Raw genomic sequence first — 18,315 nt, 5'->3', positions numbered from 1 at the left:
CATTTTCAGAGCCTGTGACATAAACTCAACAAAAACAAAGGGAGCCCCTTACTCCTTGGCAGTTGGCCACTGCCCAGAACATCCTCCTTGGGCTTCCCTTTATTTATTAATTTCAAAAGGTTTATAATTTAAAATTAATTTTAAAGAAGATTTGAAAGATTTTTAAAAGATTTATAAACAATGCACATTATAGTGGCATGGTGTACAGGAAACCAAAAGTGATACAGTTAAAGTAACAGCGCTCCATTAGTAGACAATCAGCAGACAATAACTAAGAATTGTATTCAGAAAAGGTGTTGGTAAATAAAAAAGTTTTGAAAATGCATCTAAATGAATAGATTGTTGGCCAATGCCCTATTTCAAACAGTTATGAATTCTGCATTAAGGTGGACACAACACTGAAAGACCTACTATTGGCAGACCCAAGGCACATATCTTCTGGACTAACCTCATGGACAACTATATGGGATCAATTGTGGTAGACCAAACTGCAGGAGGCAGTGGAAGACAGGAGTGCCTGGCGTGCTCTGGTCCATGGGGACACGAAGAGTCGGACACGGCTAAACGACTAAACAACACTGTGGTAGCCAAGCCTTGAGGTTACCAGTGTATGGCCACTGTGGTCAGATTACCCTTGTTCATGAACAGCTGAAGTTGGCATTCTGTTGAAGCTGGTAGAACCTCTTACTAGTCGCTGAATCCACTTGACAGAAGATGAATCAATAAGTAACCCCAGAACACAAACCTGTTCCTTCAGGGGATGTACAGCCCCACGCAGAACAGACAAAAGCTAACTTCCCAGAATAGAGAAATGTACAAGGCCTCCACTTGCCAGGATTCATTTCTCATTCTATTGGCCCTCATCCAATAAGCTTATTTACTAGCAAGTAGAAATGAGGGTGGGAGTAGCAGCAGCAGAAAGCAGAATGGAAAGAATATTAGCACCTCCTGCCCACATACCCCATATGCATTGCAGATACTCTGTGGCATACCATACCAATGGAGAGGTAGCAGGGACAATGAGAAGAAGAAATCCTTTCCTTCTCCCTGCCATCATTACAGCCACTAGTTCTACCTGCTGGTAAGTAAGATGAGGGATGCTCTGAGGGAGGAAAGATGATGAGGATGTGGAGAATGAGGCCTGGAAACTTCTCAGGTTCAGACAGCAGAAGAACAATGAAAAAATGTTACTCACCAGCTTGATTGGTCGTAATGATGACTGCAGCAAATTGCCTTGCAAAGGTGCTCAAATCTGACACACCATTAACTGCATCTATCTCAAAGGTGTAATTTGTGTGAGCCAGGAGGTCCACCACAGTCACAGTGGTGTTGGTGAGGCCGATCTGACGTGGAAGGAATCTCACATTAGTACTACACGGATCACACAGCTTTGCTGTTCCTCCACATTTCTTGCAGACAACGTTGAAAGTGACATCTTTCCTGCCGCCAGTGTCCAAAGGCCAGCTCCAATCTAGGATGACTGATGTTTCATTGATGTTGGAGATAACATTTCTGGGAGCAGAAGGTGGTCCTACAGATGTAACGGGAAGAAAATGATGATTGTTTTATCTGTTTGAATTCAAAGACAATAAAGCCACTGAAATATGCATTTGATAATGGTAGGTGTCATGTTTTTTAATGATCTGTCTCATTTCTCCAAAGACATTTCATAGAGATAATTTTCTTTTAATGCTCTCTTGTACTAACAAACTAGGACTGCTTTTATAAAGACATTTAAAACCATTTGCTACTGATCATAATCATTTTTGTGAAACATCTGCCTGAGAAGTCTAGTATTGGTTGTACAAATATTCAAGTATGGGTTTCTGTATGGCCCTTAGTTACAGGGCACAAGGAAACCCACACTTGAGTTATCCCCAAGGTGTATGTCTGAAGAGGTACAACAATGACTTAAGGATTACTATGGCCTGCAGCATTATCAGTTTTCCAGCACAAATTACAGGTATCAAGCTTTGTTGCTCCTCCTCCTCCTTTGTTAAAATCTTATGTAGATGGCACACTGCAATGTTAGATAAGCAAAAAAGACAGAAACCAAGCTTAAAGTAGATTAGGATGTAAAGTTGTAAAAGACATTCATTTCTGCAGCTATTAATAAAGATGACCTATTTGGTTCAAGAATCAAAATGTACAAACATAATGAGAGAATCTTATCAGCAATTACAGTGCAACAGTATAAAAAGTTTTATTTTCAAAAGATAGATTTTTCTTTCTTTCATTATGCACCTTTAGGTGCTAGACACAAACATTCCTCTTTAACTAGGCCTTTCGCTGATTGACATCTGATGCCCTTTAAAATGTGTTTCAGAACAGGGGATTACTGGGTTGTCTTTGTTCTTATTTTTAGTATGCATTTTGAGTTTTTTATATTGTAATTTTATGTTGTGATCTGCCCTGAGATCTATGGATATAGGGCAGTATACAAAATGTAATAAATACTCCTGCTCCTACTCCTGTACTTACAGGAGAGACTGAAACACAAGCATCCTTTTTTTATCATACTGAGGTTACTCACTTGTGCAAGCCATAGATGGAGGGTCTCTCTCAGAGCGAAAGTAATTCTTTTCACACTTGCAGTTCGTAGAACCTTCCACATTTGTAGAACTGTGAGGCGGGCATTTGGCACACTTAACATTACCAGCAAAGGCTTTGTAAAATCCTGGTCGGCAAGCTGTAAAAGAACAGTAGTTGGTTAAATCTCTCATATAACATTGTTCTATCAATCTTTGCTGAAGATGAGTGATAACCAAGGGAAGGATGACTACTAGTTCCTCTACCAAAATTAAGCCAAAGTTAAGTAGGATTTGAATGGGCCTCTTCCTTTTTTATTTTCTCCTCTTTTGGAGTGATTTTGGAATGGTTTCCTTTGGTTCAGTGGTGTAACAACATCTTGCATGCAGAAGGTCCCAGGTTCAATCCCTAGCATTTCCAGGTGGAGCTGGGAGAGACTCCTATCTGAAACCATGGAGCACTGCAGTCAGTGGGTATAGTTAATACAGAGCTAGATGGACCATTGGCCAGACTTTGTATAAGCAATTTCCTATGTTCCTCTATTGGGAATTTAAAGTTCATATGGAAAGATATGCTGGAGAAGCATGCTACAATTTAGGACTTGCTGTAACTCTTTTAAAAAAGTGTGTTGTTTCTAAACTAAGATCACAGTAGTCCATCCAACAAAAATGATTGTCTCAGCTTTAATATTTCTCCTTTTTTCTTAAGTAATGTCAGGCACTCAGTTACAAAGTACCTTTAGCAACAGGCAGGTAGGTAGTGTTTGGGAAAATCCAGATGGGCAGTACTGGACCTCCAGTGTTTCTTGACTTCCCAAGGAAAATGGATTGCTGTGTGAAGTCCTAGCCACTGCTGTGTGAATGGCAACCAACTGCAATAGCAAAAAGAGCACAGATCCAATGTCTGATCCAAGTTTCCACATTTAAAGTCCATGGAACCAAATAGCTGTGTGTGATTATCTTGAGTAGGTCAATAGACTAATCAAATTGGGATGTTGAAGTGTTCAAGCCAAGCACTTGAAAAGCCTCAATAGGTTTTTGAAATCTTCAGCTTGGAAATTCTAGCATCCCTTACTGCCAATTTCTACTTTGGGGAAAGGGAGATTAACATACGGCAGGAAGCAAAAGAGTGTAGTAAGTGTGGAGAACAAGGATGTCACGTGCAGCCAGAGATCATGGGACTTGCAAGTTCTGAATAATCTCTAAAACCTGATAAGTGAATTCACATTAACAGAAAGCTGCCAATAATGCATTTTCAGATAAGTCCCCAATTCTATTCCGTGCCACACCCAATCATGAATTTGACTCTGTGCTTTCTTTGCAAAAGGTTTGGGTTTGAGAATGATCAAACTTTATGTTGGTTTGATCTCTTCAGCACAACAAAGCAACACAAAATTACTAAAGAACATGTAAACAGTGCAATGCTCATCCCACCTGAAAATTTGCAGAAGCAAAAAACAACAACACAGAGCTTCTTCAGATAAAAAGAAACTCTTTATTGATATAAGCTATAACTGTTTCTTTTGTTAAACATGACTGTTAGGGAAGATGCTTCTGGTTGTATAATCTGCTTGGAACAAACTCCAGGTGGTGGCATTTCATTAATATTGGTACATTCCTCTAGTCTTTCTCGTTGCTCAGACTCAGCCAGTACCGCAGACATGAAGTTCATACATAGCAAAAAATATGCATGACTTTATAGCAACTGCATCTAAATTCAGTCTAACCAATTAGACAAGAGAGTGGACAAAAGGACACTGTGAATGAAACTCTGCCATGGTTTCATCTTATTCTGTAAACTTCACTTTATTAAATATACTTTATTAGATATAGTTATACTGTGTTTTGATGCATGTGAGCAAGGAGTGCCCCTCAATTCCCCGAAGGTCTAACAGATGAGAACATTGCTTCTGCTCTGTAAAGGTCCCAGAGATGCATTCCTCTACCACTACTACACCACTATGTAAGCCTCACAGTGTTCAATGTGTTTATTGCCTAGCATAGTGTACTTAGGATTGCAGTCTTGGTAGGTTGCTTCCAAGATCTCCGCAACTGTATATAAAAACCTGCAGCAGGCCGGTGTACTTACCTGTGAACAGATTTATGAGTACAGTACACACCTCAGACTGCCATATTAAGTGGCAGGTTTGAAGGAACAATGGACCACCTGTGTGGTGAATCACAAGGAAAGGAGTAATTCCCCCACCAAGCTACAATTATCAGAGTTACTTGGGAAGTGGGATTAACTGTGAAACTGCTCTAGACACGGAATCTCTGGGAGGGGAATGGGGTATCATCACAACTCTCAGCACCCTCAATAAACTACAGTTCCCATAATTCTTTGGAGGAAGCCACAACTGTTTTAAAATGGTATCATACTGTAGTGCTTTAAATTTATGGTTTGAATGTGGACAAAGACAACATTGGGCCTACTGCACAACCTATACCATATGTTTATTTTAGTATTCTAAAATGCCTTGAGAAGGGTGGGTGTGGGTGTGAGTGAACCACAACATGTTAAAACACTAAAACAAATAAATGATATAAAATGCTTTTTGATAAATATGGTATCAATGTGTTTATGTAGGGGTCCACAGAAGGAAAAAAATGACAGACCTGCCCACAGACCTCACTTAATAAAAGGCAGGAAAAACTGAAGCAGAACACCACAGGAAAATATCACAACAAAGCCAGCTGAATCTGTTTATTGTCTCTAGAGGCAGAAACTTCACCAGAAACTGGCATTTTTCTCATGGCTCCGCTACAGTGCTGTGAAGATAGCAGTTACGAGGGAAATGAGCTAGTTACAGCCCAGCATGCCCTAGTGGGAGGATTTTGATTTGTATCTTCACCTCAGGCTCTCTTGCACTTCTTCTATCTTTGTGTGTCAACCGAAGCTAAGATTATTCAGTGCTACAGCCCTCAGGAAAAAAATTTTAAGTAGGCAATTACAGTGTAAATTAAAAACTTGGAAACAGTACGGCACGAAAAGGTGGTCACACCAATTTTATTATCTTTGACATAAGAAGATGGGAGAAAGAATTGCAGCCTTCATTTCAACTGATATTTATTTTTCAGGGGCAGGCACATATATAGGGCTGGAAGACCCACATTTGATTTTGTCAGATGATAGGCACTTTGAAAAAGACAAACCTAAATGTGAGATATGAGCAGCATTTTTATTCATAAGCTTATAAATGCAACTAATGCAACAGCAGTGTTGGAAACATCCTTCCTGTCTAACCTACAAAGTGACACACAAGCAGCAAGGGGTTAGATATCTGATAAACTCACAGCCCAAACTCTATCACTCATAGTATCCCAGCCAGTAACTCTGCCAGTGTAATATATGATACAATTAGGTAGCACGATGTGGGTGGGATTTATTGGCAAGGAAACCCACACACTTTTGGCTACAAACTTGTGGCATTGTGATGAGTGACGCAAACATGTCATAAATACAGGCAGGCTTTCTGCCACAAGCACAGAGCACCTCTAAGCTTCATTTTTATTGGAGCTCCTATATTTAAATATTATGGCCAATCAGTGCAAACACACTGGGAGGATTTACAAGTACAAACACTGGCGTTTTAATGAACACATGGATAAGTAAACAGGAGGCAAAAAGACACTAATTTCTGGCACTGATTTCTGGATGATTCTATGCTGCCTTAGGTCTCATCTCCATAACATATCATACCCTCCAATAACAATTTGGGGTGATTGATTGCTTATCAGTTTGGAAATGACTTGGGATGGAAGGATCCAAAAACAGAAGAGTGGCTTCTAAATTCTTTAAAAAGAAACAAAGAAACAAAGAAAGCTAATAAATACACAGAAACAGAGAGAGAGAGAGAGAGAGAGAGAGAGAGAGAGAGAGAGAGACTTGGCAAGAACCTCTGAACTTCCAGGACTTAGGAAATGTTGGTGGCAGTTGAGTCTATAAAGGAAGGACATATCAGAGTAACAGGCTCCATTGCCTAGAAAGAGAACCTCCAGAGGTACATACCGTATTTTTCGCCCCATAGGACGCACCGGCCCATAGGACGCACCTGGTTTTTTGGGGGGGGAAATAAAGGGGGGAATTATCCCCCCCCCAGGTGCTTGTGGGGCTGGCAGCGGGGAGAAGCGCTCTTCTCCCCGCCACCAGCCTTCAGACCAGGTCCGGGGACAGCGGGAAGGTGCGCTGCGCCTCCCCGCTGTCCCCGGAGCTTGTGGGGCCGGCAGCGGGGAGAAGCACGCGTCTCCCCACCGTCAGCCTCCAAACCACATCGGGAGACAGCGGGATAGCACGCTGCGCCTCCCCGCTGTCCCCCGAGCTTTGTGGGGCTGGTGCTGAGGCTCTCCTGAGGCCTGGAGAGCATGAGGGGTCGGTGCGCACCGACCCCTCTCACTCTCCAGGCTTCAGCGAAAGCCTGCATTCGCCCCATAGGATGCACACACATTTCCCCTTCATTTTTGGAGGGGGAAAAGTGTGTCCTTTAGGGTGAAAAATACGGTAATGAATGCTAACTACAGTACTCTCATCTTTGCTGCTATTTTTTGTTTGGAAGAAGGTCATCTTGCTGCCAAAAGCTACACCAAAATATTGGATTTCCCTTTCATTTTCTACAGGCTGGTTTTGCTTCTAATGCTGAGGAGAGGGGGAAAGGACATGGGTTAGGTAGAAATGATCTGCTCAATTAAAAGATTATTCATTTATATGCATTTTTTTTAAGGGCTGCGTTAGCCAATAAATTATATGACTCTACAAAGGAATCAGACAAATTCGTGGAGGCTGCAACTATCAGTGGCTACCCATCATGGTGATGCTATGCTATGGCTACTCTGAGATTAGAGACAGCACACTTCTGAATACCAGTCCCTGGGGAACAACAGCAAGAGTTATTGGCCTCATGTCCTGCTTTTGGACTGACTATAAGCATCTACTTGGCCACTGAGGCAAACAGGATGCTTGACTAGATAACCCCTTTGTCTGATTCAGCAGCATTCGTAAGGTTGACAGTAAGCATCAAAGTCTCATTTATTACTATTTACTCTGGATTGCATCAGTTGGTGCAGGGAGGTCCTTTTTAGATGTTGGCCCTTTATACAAAGAGCAATATCAACTGGAAATACAAAGTATAATGCCATGAAGAATATGCTAAAGCAGGTTGTTTCCTGGATTGGCTTTTCTAGGCCCACTTGTCTGTGCAAGGTCAAAACAACAGTTTATTTGTGAAGAGAGCCATACAGTATTATCCAACAAGAACTCCATTCTTTAAGTTCAGGACAGAAGCATAATACTTTGAGCCAAAGTCTGCAACATTTCAATACACTGGAACTGAATATGTGCAGTCACTCAGCTGAGAAGGCAATGGGCAGCAGTGACCCTACATGTCCTTCTGTTGTTCCCTACTGCTCAATTAAAAGTAGAGGTTTCGGGTGGAAACACCCCTCTGCTAATATAAAGCTCCGTAGAAAATAAGCGGAAATAAACCAGCATGACTCATACAGGTATCAGCTCCTGCATGCTTTAACAAGACAAGGTGTCAACAACCCAAGAATATACTTCACACACATCTTTGTTCTATACATAGAATATCAAAGTGCACCAATTATGCTAAGGATAAAACTGTCCCATCTTCTTCTGGCCCAGTTCAATTATATCTGAGCTTCTTAAACCAATATATGCACAAGCCTTTTGCTTGAACAACTTCCTGTTCTGATGTGAGCCACAATTAAAACAGAAAATCTCTAACCATGGTTCCCCAGTTCTGATGAAATGAAAAACTATGGCTAAATATATACATCTTGATTTAACAGCAGCTTGCCATGAGAGGGTGTGAGTGTGTGAAAGGCAGAGGCGTAGGAAGGGGACGCGGTGGGTGCGGTCCGCCCCGACTGTCATGACTGAGGGGGTGACAAAATGGCAGGCGAATGGGCGGCACATGTTGCGCCCGGCAGCAGCATCTCTTCTGACCCGGCGGCAGAGAGCAGGAGAGTGAGCAGCAGCTTCCCTGCCCCTCTCCTACTCTGAACTGTGGCACGTGGGAGGGCACCCTCCTCACCCCTCGGGAGTGCGCCCACCCTGGGCAGCGTGGGCATATACTCTGCTGCTGGTGAAAGGTTCACACATATCTTGCATTAGTGCTTATGTGGCAATGTGCTCATCTCTCCAGTAGCTAGGACTCCTATACTATACAGTGGTACCTCGGGTTACAGATGCTTCAGGTTACAGACCTTTGCTTCAGGATGAGAACAGAAATCGTGCAGTGGTGGCACGGCAGCAGCAGGAGACCCACTAGCTAAAGTGGTACCTCAGGTTAAGAACAGTTTCAGGTTAAGAACTTCCAGAACGAATTAAGTTCTTAACCCGAGGTACCACTCGGAACCAGTTTCAGGTTAAGGACTTCCAGAACGAATTAAGTTCTTAACCCGAGGTACCACTGTATCACACAAAGAACCAACAATGTTATGGATTGTGTGTTGCAGGATAGCAAGTAGAAAGAATTCATAGTTCAACTTGTTCAAATAATTTGTGAAATATTCTACAGCTAATAAAATGCTGACTTCCAAAAAATGTGCTTCCTTCTGCAATGAAATAATGCATTTAAAAGAGATGCATAACAGTCCCCTGCACACAACCTGACTTTTAAATGTATCTCCAGTGCTTTTTTTCTTTTAAAAAAATGTTCAGGGGTACTCTCATTTTCCTACTCATATTGAAATACTGTGTGTTTGTGCTAATCTGAATTCAATTTTTGATGACCAATATTAAAGTGAGAGATAACTAATCCTAACTGGTGGTACAGTAGTACCTCAGGTTACATATGCTTCAGGTTACAGACGCTTCAGGTTACAGACTCCACTAACCCAGAAATAGTACCTCGGGTTAAAAACTTTGCTTCAGGATGAGAACAGAAATTGCGCAGCGGCAGAGCAGCGGCAGCGGGAGGCCCCATTAGCTAAAGTGGTTCCTCAGGTTAAGAACAGTTTCAGGTTAAGAACAGACCTCCAGAACGAATTAAGTTCTTAACCCGAGGTACCACTGTACTAATAAAGGGTTTGTTTTTTGAAAGGCAAGAATGGATCAACAACAAAACCCACAAACTGAGGGCAAGTTCCTATTTGCTATACCTGCAATGAAACCTCCCAAAGTGATGATAAGAATGTGCAGATCCACATGACATTGGCAAGGTCAGCAGATACAAAAACAAACTTAAAGGTAGTGACCACAGGAAGCCTTTCATGCATTAGCACTGCGTTAGCATCACTGCACTGCAAAGTTTTTTAGTCCTTTCTTTCCAACTAAGGCATCTTTCCCAGCAGGAATGTCTTATAAAGCAGATTTTCAGCAAACCGTTTCCTTGCTGCAATACACTTTCCAACAGACCTCATTGTGCTTGCTATATAAAAGTCACAACCTACTGAACAGCAGATGCACACTGACGTGAAGTCTTTTCTTTCTAAGCTGCCAACAGTCTCCCTCCCCCCCCCCTCCAACCCGTTGCCTGGTAAGGAAACATTTCACACCTCAATAAATAGTGGACTTAACATTTCCGACTTGGCTTTGGCAACCAGGAAGGCCAAGGGCACAGCACAAGGCCTGCTGCAGCATGTTCCCTTTTCAGAGAAAGTTTCTAACAAAACGAAGCAGAGACTGTTCAGTTTCATTTTCCACAGCATTAAACAAGTTCAGTCTAGATTTAATCGATTTTCTATGCAAAGAAGTAAACGGTTCTGAAAATTCTTGGCTTCACAGTCAATATAAGGAATAAGATATTCATGGTTCTTTGTTGCATTGGGTTTAACCAGTGCTCAAGATCTGTTTTCTGTACACTCAGGGCTTTTTTTTCAGCCAGAACTCACCGGAACTCGGTGGGCACCATTATCATTCTAAGAGAAGAAGGGAAGCATTCATGGTGAGTTCTGGCACCTATTTTTCTAGAAAAGATAGTCTCTGTACAGTGCCTAGAAAGGGCGAGGAATCTTTCAGACCAAGGGCAACAATCCCTTCTGACCAACCCTTTCTCCTCCATTCAGGAAAGCAAGAGGCATCATCTGAGTTCTGGGAAACTTTTCAGTCAGTCAAAACACTAGGGACATGTGAAATAGGAGTGGTGAGGGTGGGGTGGGGGTCTGGTTGTGGAGGAGGTGTAGTCTAGGACCAGAGGACCAGAGGGGACCGAAGGACTGCATTTGGCCCCTAGGCCTTTGGTTCCCCACTCCTGGCCAAGGACATCACCACTACCGAAAGTAAATAATTAAAGATTACGAGGGATAGTCAACCAAGTCCTGTTCTGAGCAGAGCCACTGAAATAAAACGATTTCAGTGGGTCTGCACTGAATGTAACTTAGTTGGTTATCACCCTATGGCAGAGCTAGTTCCAGACAGGAAGCTCCAGAGTAGAAAAAGACAACAATTAAATAATTCACAACATGGCATCCTTTAAGCCATCACCAGAGATGGGCTTGCCCCACCCTGTCCAATGATAGGGTTGGTCCTGTAATGATCACATGATCTGCTCTGTATAGTATAAATATTCAACACAGTCTATGTATAGTGTGGCATTTCAGCATTCTATGATAAAAAAGATTAACACTTTTACACAGTCACATAGCACTGCATATGATACATTTGAAAATTGATGTTAGCGAATGGATGTTCTTAATCTTACCCATGAGTAATCTTACCATTTACTTCCCACATTTTATATTTCACACTGATCTGTGACCTTAACATTTTAATCAGATACCTTTTACATTGGCTGGAGTCCCAGGTCAAATTATTCAACAGAAACAATCCTTCCCCATTGTTTAATAACTGTTTCTGGCATATTAATTATATGTACATAAGAGATAGTTTCATCCCAGGGGAACAACAGTGTACCTTTTCAGCTGTATTCCATAATAGCTTCCCATTATAGTTATCCGGGTTTTTCTATCTCTTTTTATAAAGTGGATTACCACAGTAACAATGGATAATAATACAGTTTTAAAAGGTGATACATCAGTACATCAGCAAGGAGAAAATAATGCCTATCATCACAGAGAGCTAGTGATGCAATAGGTTAAACTGTAGAAATCCAAGTCTATTTGCATGTAAAATGAATTCCTTTCATTAGACACTAAACTATTGGGAAATTAGTTTCACTGACTGACTCTCAGAGTTTTGAGCATGGCTTTGGATGTCACACTAAATTATGTTTGACCATGACAGAAACAAGCCTAGGTGATCCTCACATTGGCATAGCTAGCCACACATACACACACACACACACACAGACAGAGAGAGACAGAGAGAGAGAGAGAGAGAGAGAGAGAGAGAGAGAGAGAGAGAGGAGGGGAGAGGGATAGGGAGGTGGGGGTGGCGAAAGTCATATTGGAAGCTTTCACTTCTGATTCTTCTCCCAACCCATAAACTATGATTAATCTTAATTATGGTTAATGAAAATTAATCAGCTTTATAAACTATGGTTTAAAGTATAATTGTTTCAAACAAACCATGGTTAATCACATTGTTGGTGGTTTGGGTGACACAACAAGCTATGGTTAATTTTTAAAAAGCTTCTTAAATTGCCCCTACTGGTCTGAGGGTGGTTACCAAACAGGATTCTAGAGGTACATTGCAAAACAAACAAAAAAAAAACATTAGGGAAAAGAAAACCTGCTTGTGTAGAAAAGAGATGAAACTAAAATGAAGTCCAGTGAAGAAGGTGCCAGTTCTCTCCAACGTCCCAGAAACCTTTTCTAGCACACTGATGGATTTATTTTTATTTCACCCTTGCTCACAAATAAACTTTGTTTTGTATTGGTAAATGACAGGTCACAGCGTAAACACCTTCAGATTCTGTTTTTCATTGTTTTAGGTGTCAACATGAGCCTAAGTCTTATTGGGCTATAGACAAATTCACAAATTCCACCCAACACTCCTAACTGCACAGATTAAAAGATCTTGTACCTTCTTCTCACTGGGACACTGGTCTTTAGCTCAACTAAAGTTTCATCAGCATTTCTACTTCTCATACACTCCTCCAGACTGAAAAATATTTCTGTCCTCAAAGTAGGCATTTGACCCTCTTTCAGTCATGAACCAGAGTTTCATGCTTCCATTCCACTCCACTTTTTCTGGGGTGATTTGCCCCCCCAAACTGAGTTCATTCACAGCTTCCAAATTCCTCCTCACATCTTTGTAAGACAGGGAAGGATGGAGCTCATGAACCCAAAGTTTACCCAAACTTGATTCAATTACAAGTCTAGGTGAGTTTGTGGTCATGTGTAGTTTAATGCGGTTTACTGAGTTGTCTGGAGGCACCAGATAGTAAGCCTTTATGTCCCAAAAGTATTTTTTTTTCCATAGAAAGGACTTGCAAGTGCCTGTTCTACCAATTGTTCACACTTATTATTAGAGGACTACCTCAAATTGGCATAACGTTCATTCCTGAGAAGTACAGCTTCTGTTTTACCTGCTATAATTATTGTGTTCTTTGCGACTAGGTCACCTCATAAAATCTAATGCCAAAATGCAATATTAAAATAAGTTATATAAGTGGATATTGCTCAGATTGAATCTGATGGGGTCAGGACACTCTGAGGCATAGGGGTTGTATATGATATAGAGTAATATTGAAGTATGTCAAATGCAGGAAATTACGAGAAATTACTGCCTTGCCAGTACAGTTAACCCTCAGCAAAATATAGCATGTCGTCTGAGTACAGGAACATTTTTATTTGACTATAAAAGAAGTAATATTCTTAATTTAATGTGATCTTTTAAAAAAAATTGCCATGTGTTCTGAAAGGCTGCCACTAAAAGTATTTAAAATTTCAGAAGAACAGGTCTGTTCTCTGTAGTGTTGTTTGCTAGACCGGAAAAGTTACAAATATTAGTTCCAGGCTAAGTTAGTTGGAGGGACTCGGGTGGCGCTGTGATCTAAACTACTGAACCTAGGGCTTGCTGATTGAAAGTTCAGCAGCTCGAATCCCTGCAACGGGGTGAGCTCCCGTTGCTCGGTCCCAGCTTCTGCCAATCTAGCAGTTCAAAAGCACGTCAAAGTGCAAGTAGATAAATAGGTACCGCTCCGGCGGGAAGGTAAATGGCATTTTCCGTGCACTGCTCTGGTCTTAGTATTTTGTTGCACCAGAAGCGGCTTAGTCATGCTGGCCACATGACCCGGAAAAACTGTCTGTGGACAAACGTCGGTTCCCTTGGCCAGTAAAGCGAGATGAGCACTGCAACCCCAGAATCATTCGCGACTGGACTTAACTGTCAGGGGTCCTATACCTTTTTTTAAAGTTAGTTGGATTTAGGTCTCATTGCAATTAATGAGGTAAGTTAGTAATAGGTTGACAGTGCAATTATAGTCAAATCCATTCAGAAGCTACACTTAGTTCAATGCCACTGACTCCCAGATAGGGATGCAAGAAAACATTGTTTTCATTCTGCCCTGTGTCTGTCACCTGCAGCACTGTTTCTGCTCAGCTGCAGTTCGTCTTATGCCAAATACTACATTATTTGTCTCACTGATCACTGTGGCAAAATGCTATAATTTACATAAATTATATAAATTGCATGGCTGCATTTTCATTATGTTATCTGCCCCATTCATTTCAAGGCAAAAGAAACACAGTGTAAGGCATGATCAATGATGTATTGTTTGGGGACTGAAAGCAGCAACAGCAGCAAATACCGATTATTTTTGCTGGATTGATTTCAGTTATGGACATGGAATATTTAAAATTTTAAAAGATGATGCTGTTAAGGTGCTACACTCAATATGCCAGCAAATTTGGAAAACTCAGCAGTGGCCAGAAGATTGGAGAACATCAGTCTACATCCCAATCCCAAAGAAGGGCAGTGCCAAAGAATGCTCCAACTACCGCACAATTGCACTCATTTCACACGCTAGCAAGGTTATGCTTAAAATTCTACAAGGAAGGCTCAAGCAGTATGTGGATCGAGAACTCCCAGAAGTGCAAGCTGGATTTAGAAGAGGCAGAGGAACCAGAGACCAAATTGCAAACATGCGCTGGATTATGGAGAAAGCTAGAGAGTTCCAGAAAGACATCTACTTCTGCTTCATTGACTATGCAAAAGCCTTTGACTGTGTCGACCACAGCAAACTATGGCAAGTTCTTAAAGAAATGGGAGTGCCTGATCACCTCATCTGTCTCCTGAGAAATCTCTATGTGGGACAAGAAGCTACAGTTAGAACTGGATATGGAACAACTGATTGGTTCAAAATTGGGAAAGGAGTACGACAAGGCTGTATTTTGTCTCCCTGCTTATTTAATTTATATGCAGAATACATCATGCGAAAGGCTGGGCTGGATGAATCCCAAGCTGGAATTAAGATTGCCGGAAGAAATATCAACAACCTCAGATATGCAGATGACACAACCTTGATGGCAGAAAGTGAGGAGGAATTAAAGAACCTTTTAATGAGGGTGAAAGAGGAGAGCGCAAAATATGGTCTGAAGCTCAACATCAAAAAAACGAAGATCATGGCCACTGGTCCCATCACCTCCTGGCAAATAGAAGGGGAAGAAATGGAGGCAGTGAGAGATTTTACTTTCTTGGGCGCCATGATCACTGCAGATGGTGACAGCAGCCACGAAATTAAAAGACGCCTGCTTCTTGGGAGAAGGGCAATGACAGGCCTAGACAGCATCTTGAGAAGTAGAGATGTCACCTTGCCAACAAAGGTCCGTATAGTTAAAGCCATGGTCTTCCCAGTAGTGATGTATGGAAGTGAGAGCTGGACCATAAAGAAGGCTGATCGCCGAAGAATTGATGCTTTTGAATTATGGTGCTGGAGAAGACTCTTGAGAGTCCCATGGACGGCAAGAAGATCAAATGCATCCATTCTTAAGGAAATCAGACCTGAGTGCTCACTGGAAGGACAGATCGTGAAGCTGAGGCTCCAGTACTTTGGCCACCTCATGAGAAGAGAAGACTCCCTGGAGAAGACACTGATGCTGGGAAAGATGGAGGGCACAAGGAGAAGGGGGCGACAGAGGACGAGATGGTTGGATAGCGTTTTTGAGGTTACCAGCATGAGTTTGACCAAACTGCGGGAGGTAGTGGAGGACAGAGGTGCCTGGCGTGCTCTGGTCCATGGGGTCACGAAGAGTCGGACACGACTAAACGACTAAACAACAACAAAGTGAACACCTGCAATTTCCACTTCCATTTTCTCAGAATTCTCCGGCATCCCTACCCCCAGGTAAGCATCTATAGGATGCAGCCTAAACACTGTAATCTTATGCGTGCTTTGGACATAAACCTGCCTACAACTCCTGCCAGCCCAGCAGCCATAGCTCAATGGTAAAACACATGCTCTGCATGCAAAAGGTTGCCAGTTCAATCCCTGGCCACTCCAGGTAGGGCTGGGAAACACTGACTGAAACCTTGGAGAGCCACTAGAAGCCAGTATAGACAATAGATGGCCCAATGATATGACTCGATATAAGGCAACTTCTATGTTCCTATGCTAGAATCGCTCCTAGACATTTAGATTATACGCCATTTATTAAAGTTACAAGTACCACAACTTTTATATTGCCATCTTGAAAACCCTTGTTTATGCAGACATGAGGCCTAGATTAAAAAACAATGAATCGCCCAGTTTTATTTTGGCTTGAAACTGAAGACATATGAGCGCAGATTGTTACTGTCATTTTTAAAATTCTATTCTTTTTTTAATGGCATAATCTTGCTGGGCAATAGATGTTGCTGCTCCAATGTATCTTCAGCAACAACAACCATAAACCCATACAGCGAATGTTCCTTCCAACTACTACTAATGTTCCTTGCATGTAGATATATTCCTGATAATGTAAGCATTTCATAAACAGGTTAACCATGAGAACTTAAGACTTGATTCCTTTAAATAAAATGTTACACTCTGAAATAGTGACAGTCTGAGCAGGAGAAAAGAACATGTCTTCATCAGTGCAGAATAAGCAATTACAATAGAGAAGCGAAAGCTACCTTTGCTATTAGACACTGTCATAATGTATTAGTGAAGTATCATATTAAATCATACCTAATGTGAAATGATGTTCCACTGATAGGATGTCGCTGCTGCTATGATCTATTCTACTGACATCTCACAGTTAGATCAAGGCAGCTTTCTGCAGATCTGGCACTGGAGAGCCAAACTCCTGCCAGAGAAGCTGATTAAGAACTCATATCCCCACCTGGTGCCAGGAAAAAGGCACATGACATCCTGAGCTTTAGCTGATTATCATCCTGTAATTACCTGGACACTTAATCTAACCTAGACCTTTTCCTGCTGAAATCTGTAATCTCCAAAGAAAGCATTGTCAGCAACATGGGGATAAACAGGAAACTCTAGCATTATGGCCTTTCTTTTTCAAACACTATCATATGCATTAAAAATGTTTATTTAAGGAAAGAAGTTACATATGATAGGAGGCTATCATTGGAAACTGCATCATTCCTTGAGTTCTTCCCCTCTTCTCCCATAACATTTGGATCATTGTGACATTAGAGTATTGTGCATTGCCCTGACTGTGAGTTTAACAGCAACAAAGCATTGGCCTTATTTCATCAGCCAAATTTTGGTTTTATCACCAGGCCTAGAAGTCACTGCAAACAGGCCAACCATGACATATTGTCACCAATACAAAATGTTCCCAATAGACATCCAGGATAACTGTGACTTTCCTTTGTCAATCTGAAACCACTGCTGTCGCAGTTGAGTATCTTCAACAGAGAGCAGGTTTGAGAATATTACTGTTAGAAGTGTGGGGGGATTCACAAGCTGTCAAATAATTAAGCCAGTTGCAGTGGTGATAATCAACAATGCTCTGTTCCAGATGTTACCATTTGGAGAGATTCTGTGTTTTAGAGAAGGGAGCATGATACAATAAAACCAAATGTGAGGTGCATTTAAGGTGTAACGATCATTTCTTACGGGAAAGGCACATACTAATTTTGCAAATAAGTAGCCTAAATCTGTGATGCCAGTATACAGGAAGATAGAAATGTCAACAGAAATAAATGAAAAAGGACTTTGCACATTCCAAGCAGCCAATATAACAACACACCAGAGTCCGATGAACCATCATTTAGGAGCTGAGTGATCCTACAATAACATCTCCTGTTCGATGCAAAGAGAATCAGGTTATGCTGAACTATGTACAGAAGTTATATGCTTAAGGGAGAAGAAAGAACAGTCATCGTGTATTCTCTACAGAAAGAATGCTGCTTTTGAATACAATGCCATTTTCTTGGTCATAAATCAAAACAACAGAATTTGTCTCTGGAGATTTACAGGACAGTGGAACCTCCAGTGACAGCAAGTTTTCCTGTTCACAAAGGACGACAAAATCAATCACTCGTGATGCCTGTGGCTCAGCTTGGATGTCAGCACATTTGTTAGAATTTGACTGCCAGCCACCTCCCATTTATCTCTACTGACTGGGTACCGAAGCTGTCATAAGGCACAGTGTAAACCTGCCCAAAACACATCGAACCTCATCTGGAACACGAACTGGTTCATCAAGAGAAGAGACATTTTCATACATCACGCCAGACTGGCATTTGCGCCGCATAAATCAGCCCAAACTTTTCACCATGCAAAACGGAAAGTTTTGCTCCTCTTCCTGTCAGTAAGTGACAGAGTTATAAAGTGGAGTAAATGATCCCTGCACATAATCTCATGCAACAGTGCACTTCAAGGTCCTCAGTTAGGGACTTAATGATAATTCTTCAAACTTAAGTACCTAAATTGCCTATAAGGCATCTTAGATGTGCAATCTCTTATTGATCTTATTA

General features: G+C 41.5%; 1 protein-coding gene across 4 annotated transcripts in view; it reads right to left on the bottom strand.

Moving 5' to 3' along the window:
- Window positions 1-18,315, bottom strand: part of EPHA3 (EPH receptor A3) — a 199,867-nt gene that overhangs the window by 64,366 nt on the left and 117,186 nt on the right. For all 4 annotated transcript variants that reach the window (XM_077927226.1, XM_077927228.1, XM_028726778.2 and 1 more), the window contains 2 exons: window positions 2,534-2,689; window positions 1,196-1,531 (listed from right to left, as the gene is read on the bottom strand). In XM_077927226.1, coding sequence (XP_077783352.1) covers window positions 1,196-1,531; window positions 2,534-2,689 — 492 coding nt within the window. The remainder of the gene's footprint in view (window positions 1-1,195; window positions 1,532-2,533; window positions 2,690-18,315) is intronic.

Source organism: Podarcis muralis, chromosome 4, assembly GCF_964188315.1.
Source record: "Podarcis muralis chromosome 4, rPodMur119.hap1.1, whole genome shotgun sequence".
Taxonomy (NCBI): Eukaryota; Metazoa; Chordata; class Lepidosauria; order Squamata; family Lacertidae; genus Podarcis; species Podarcis muralis.
This window is presented reverse-complemented; position numbering and strand designations above follow the sequence as displayed.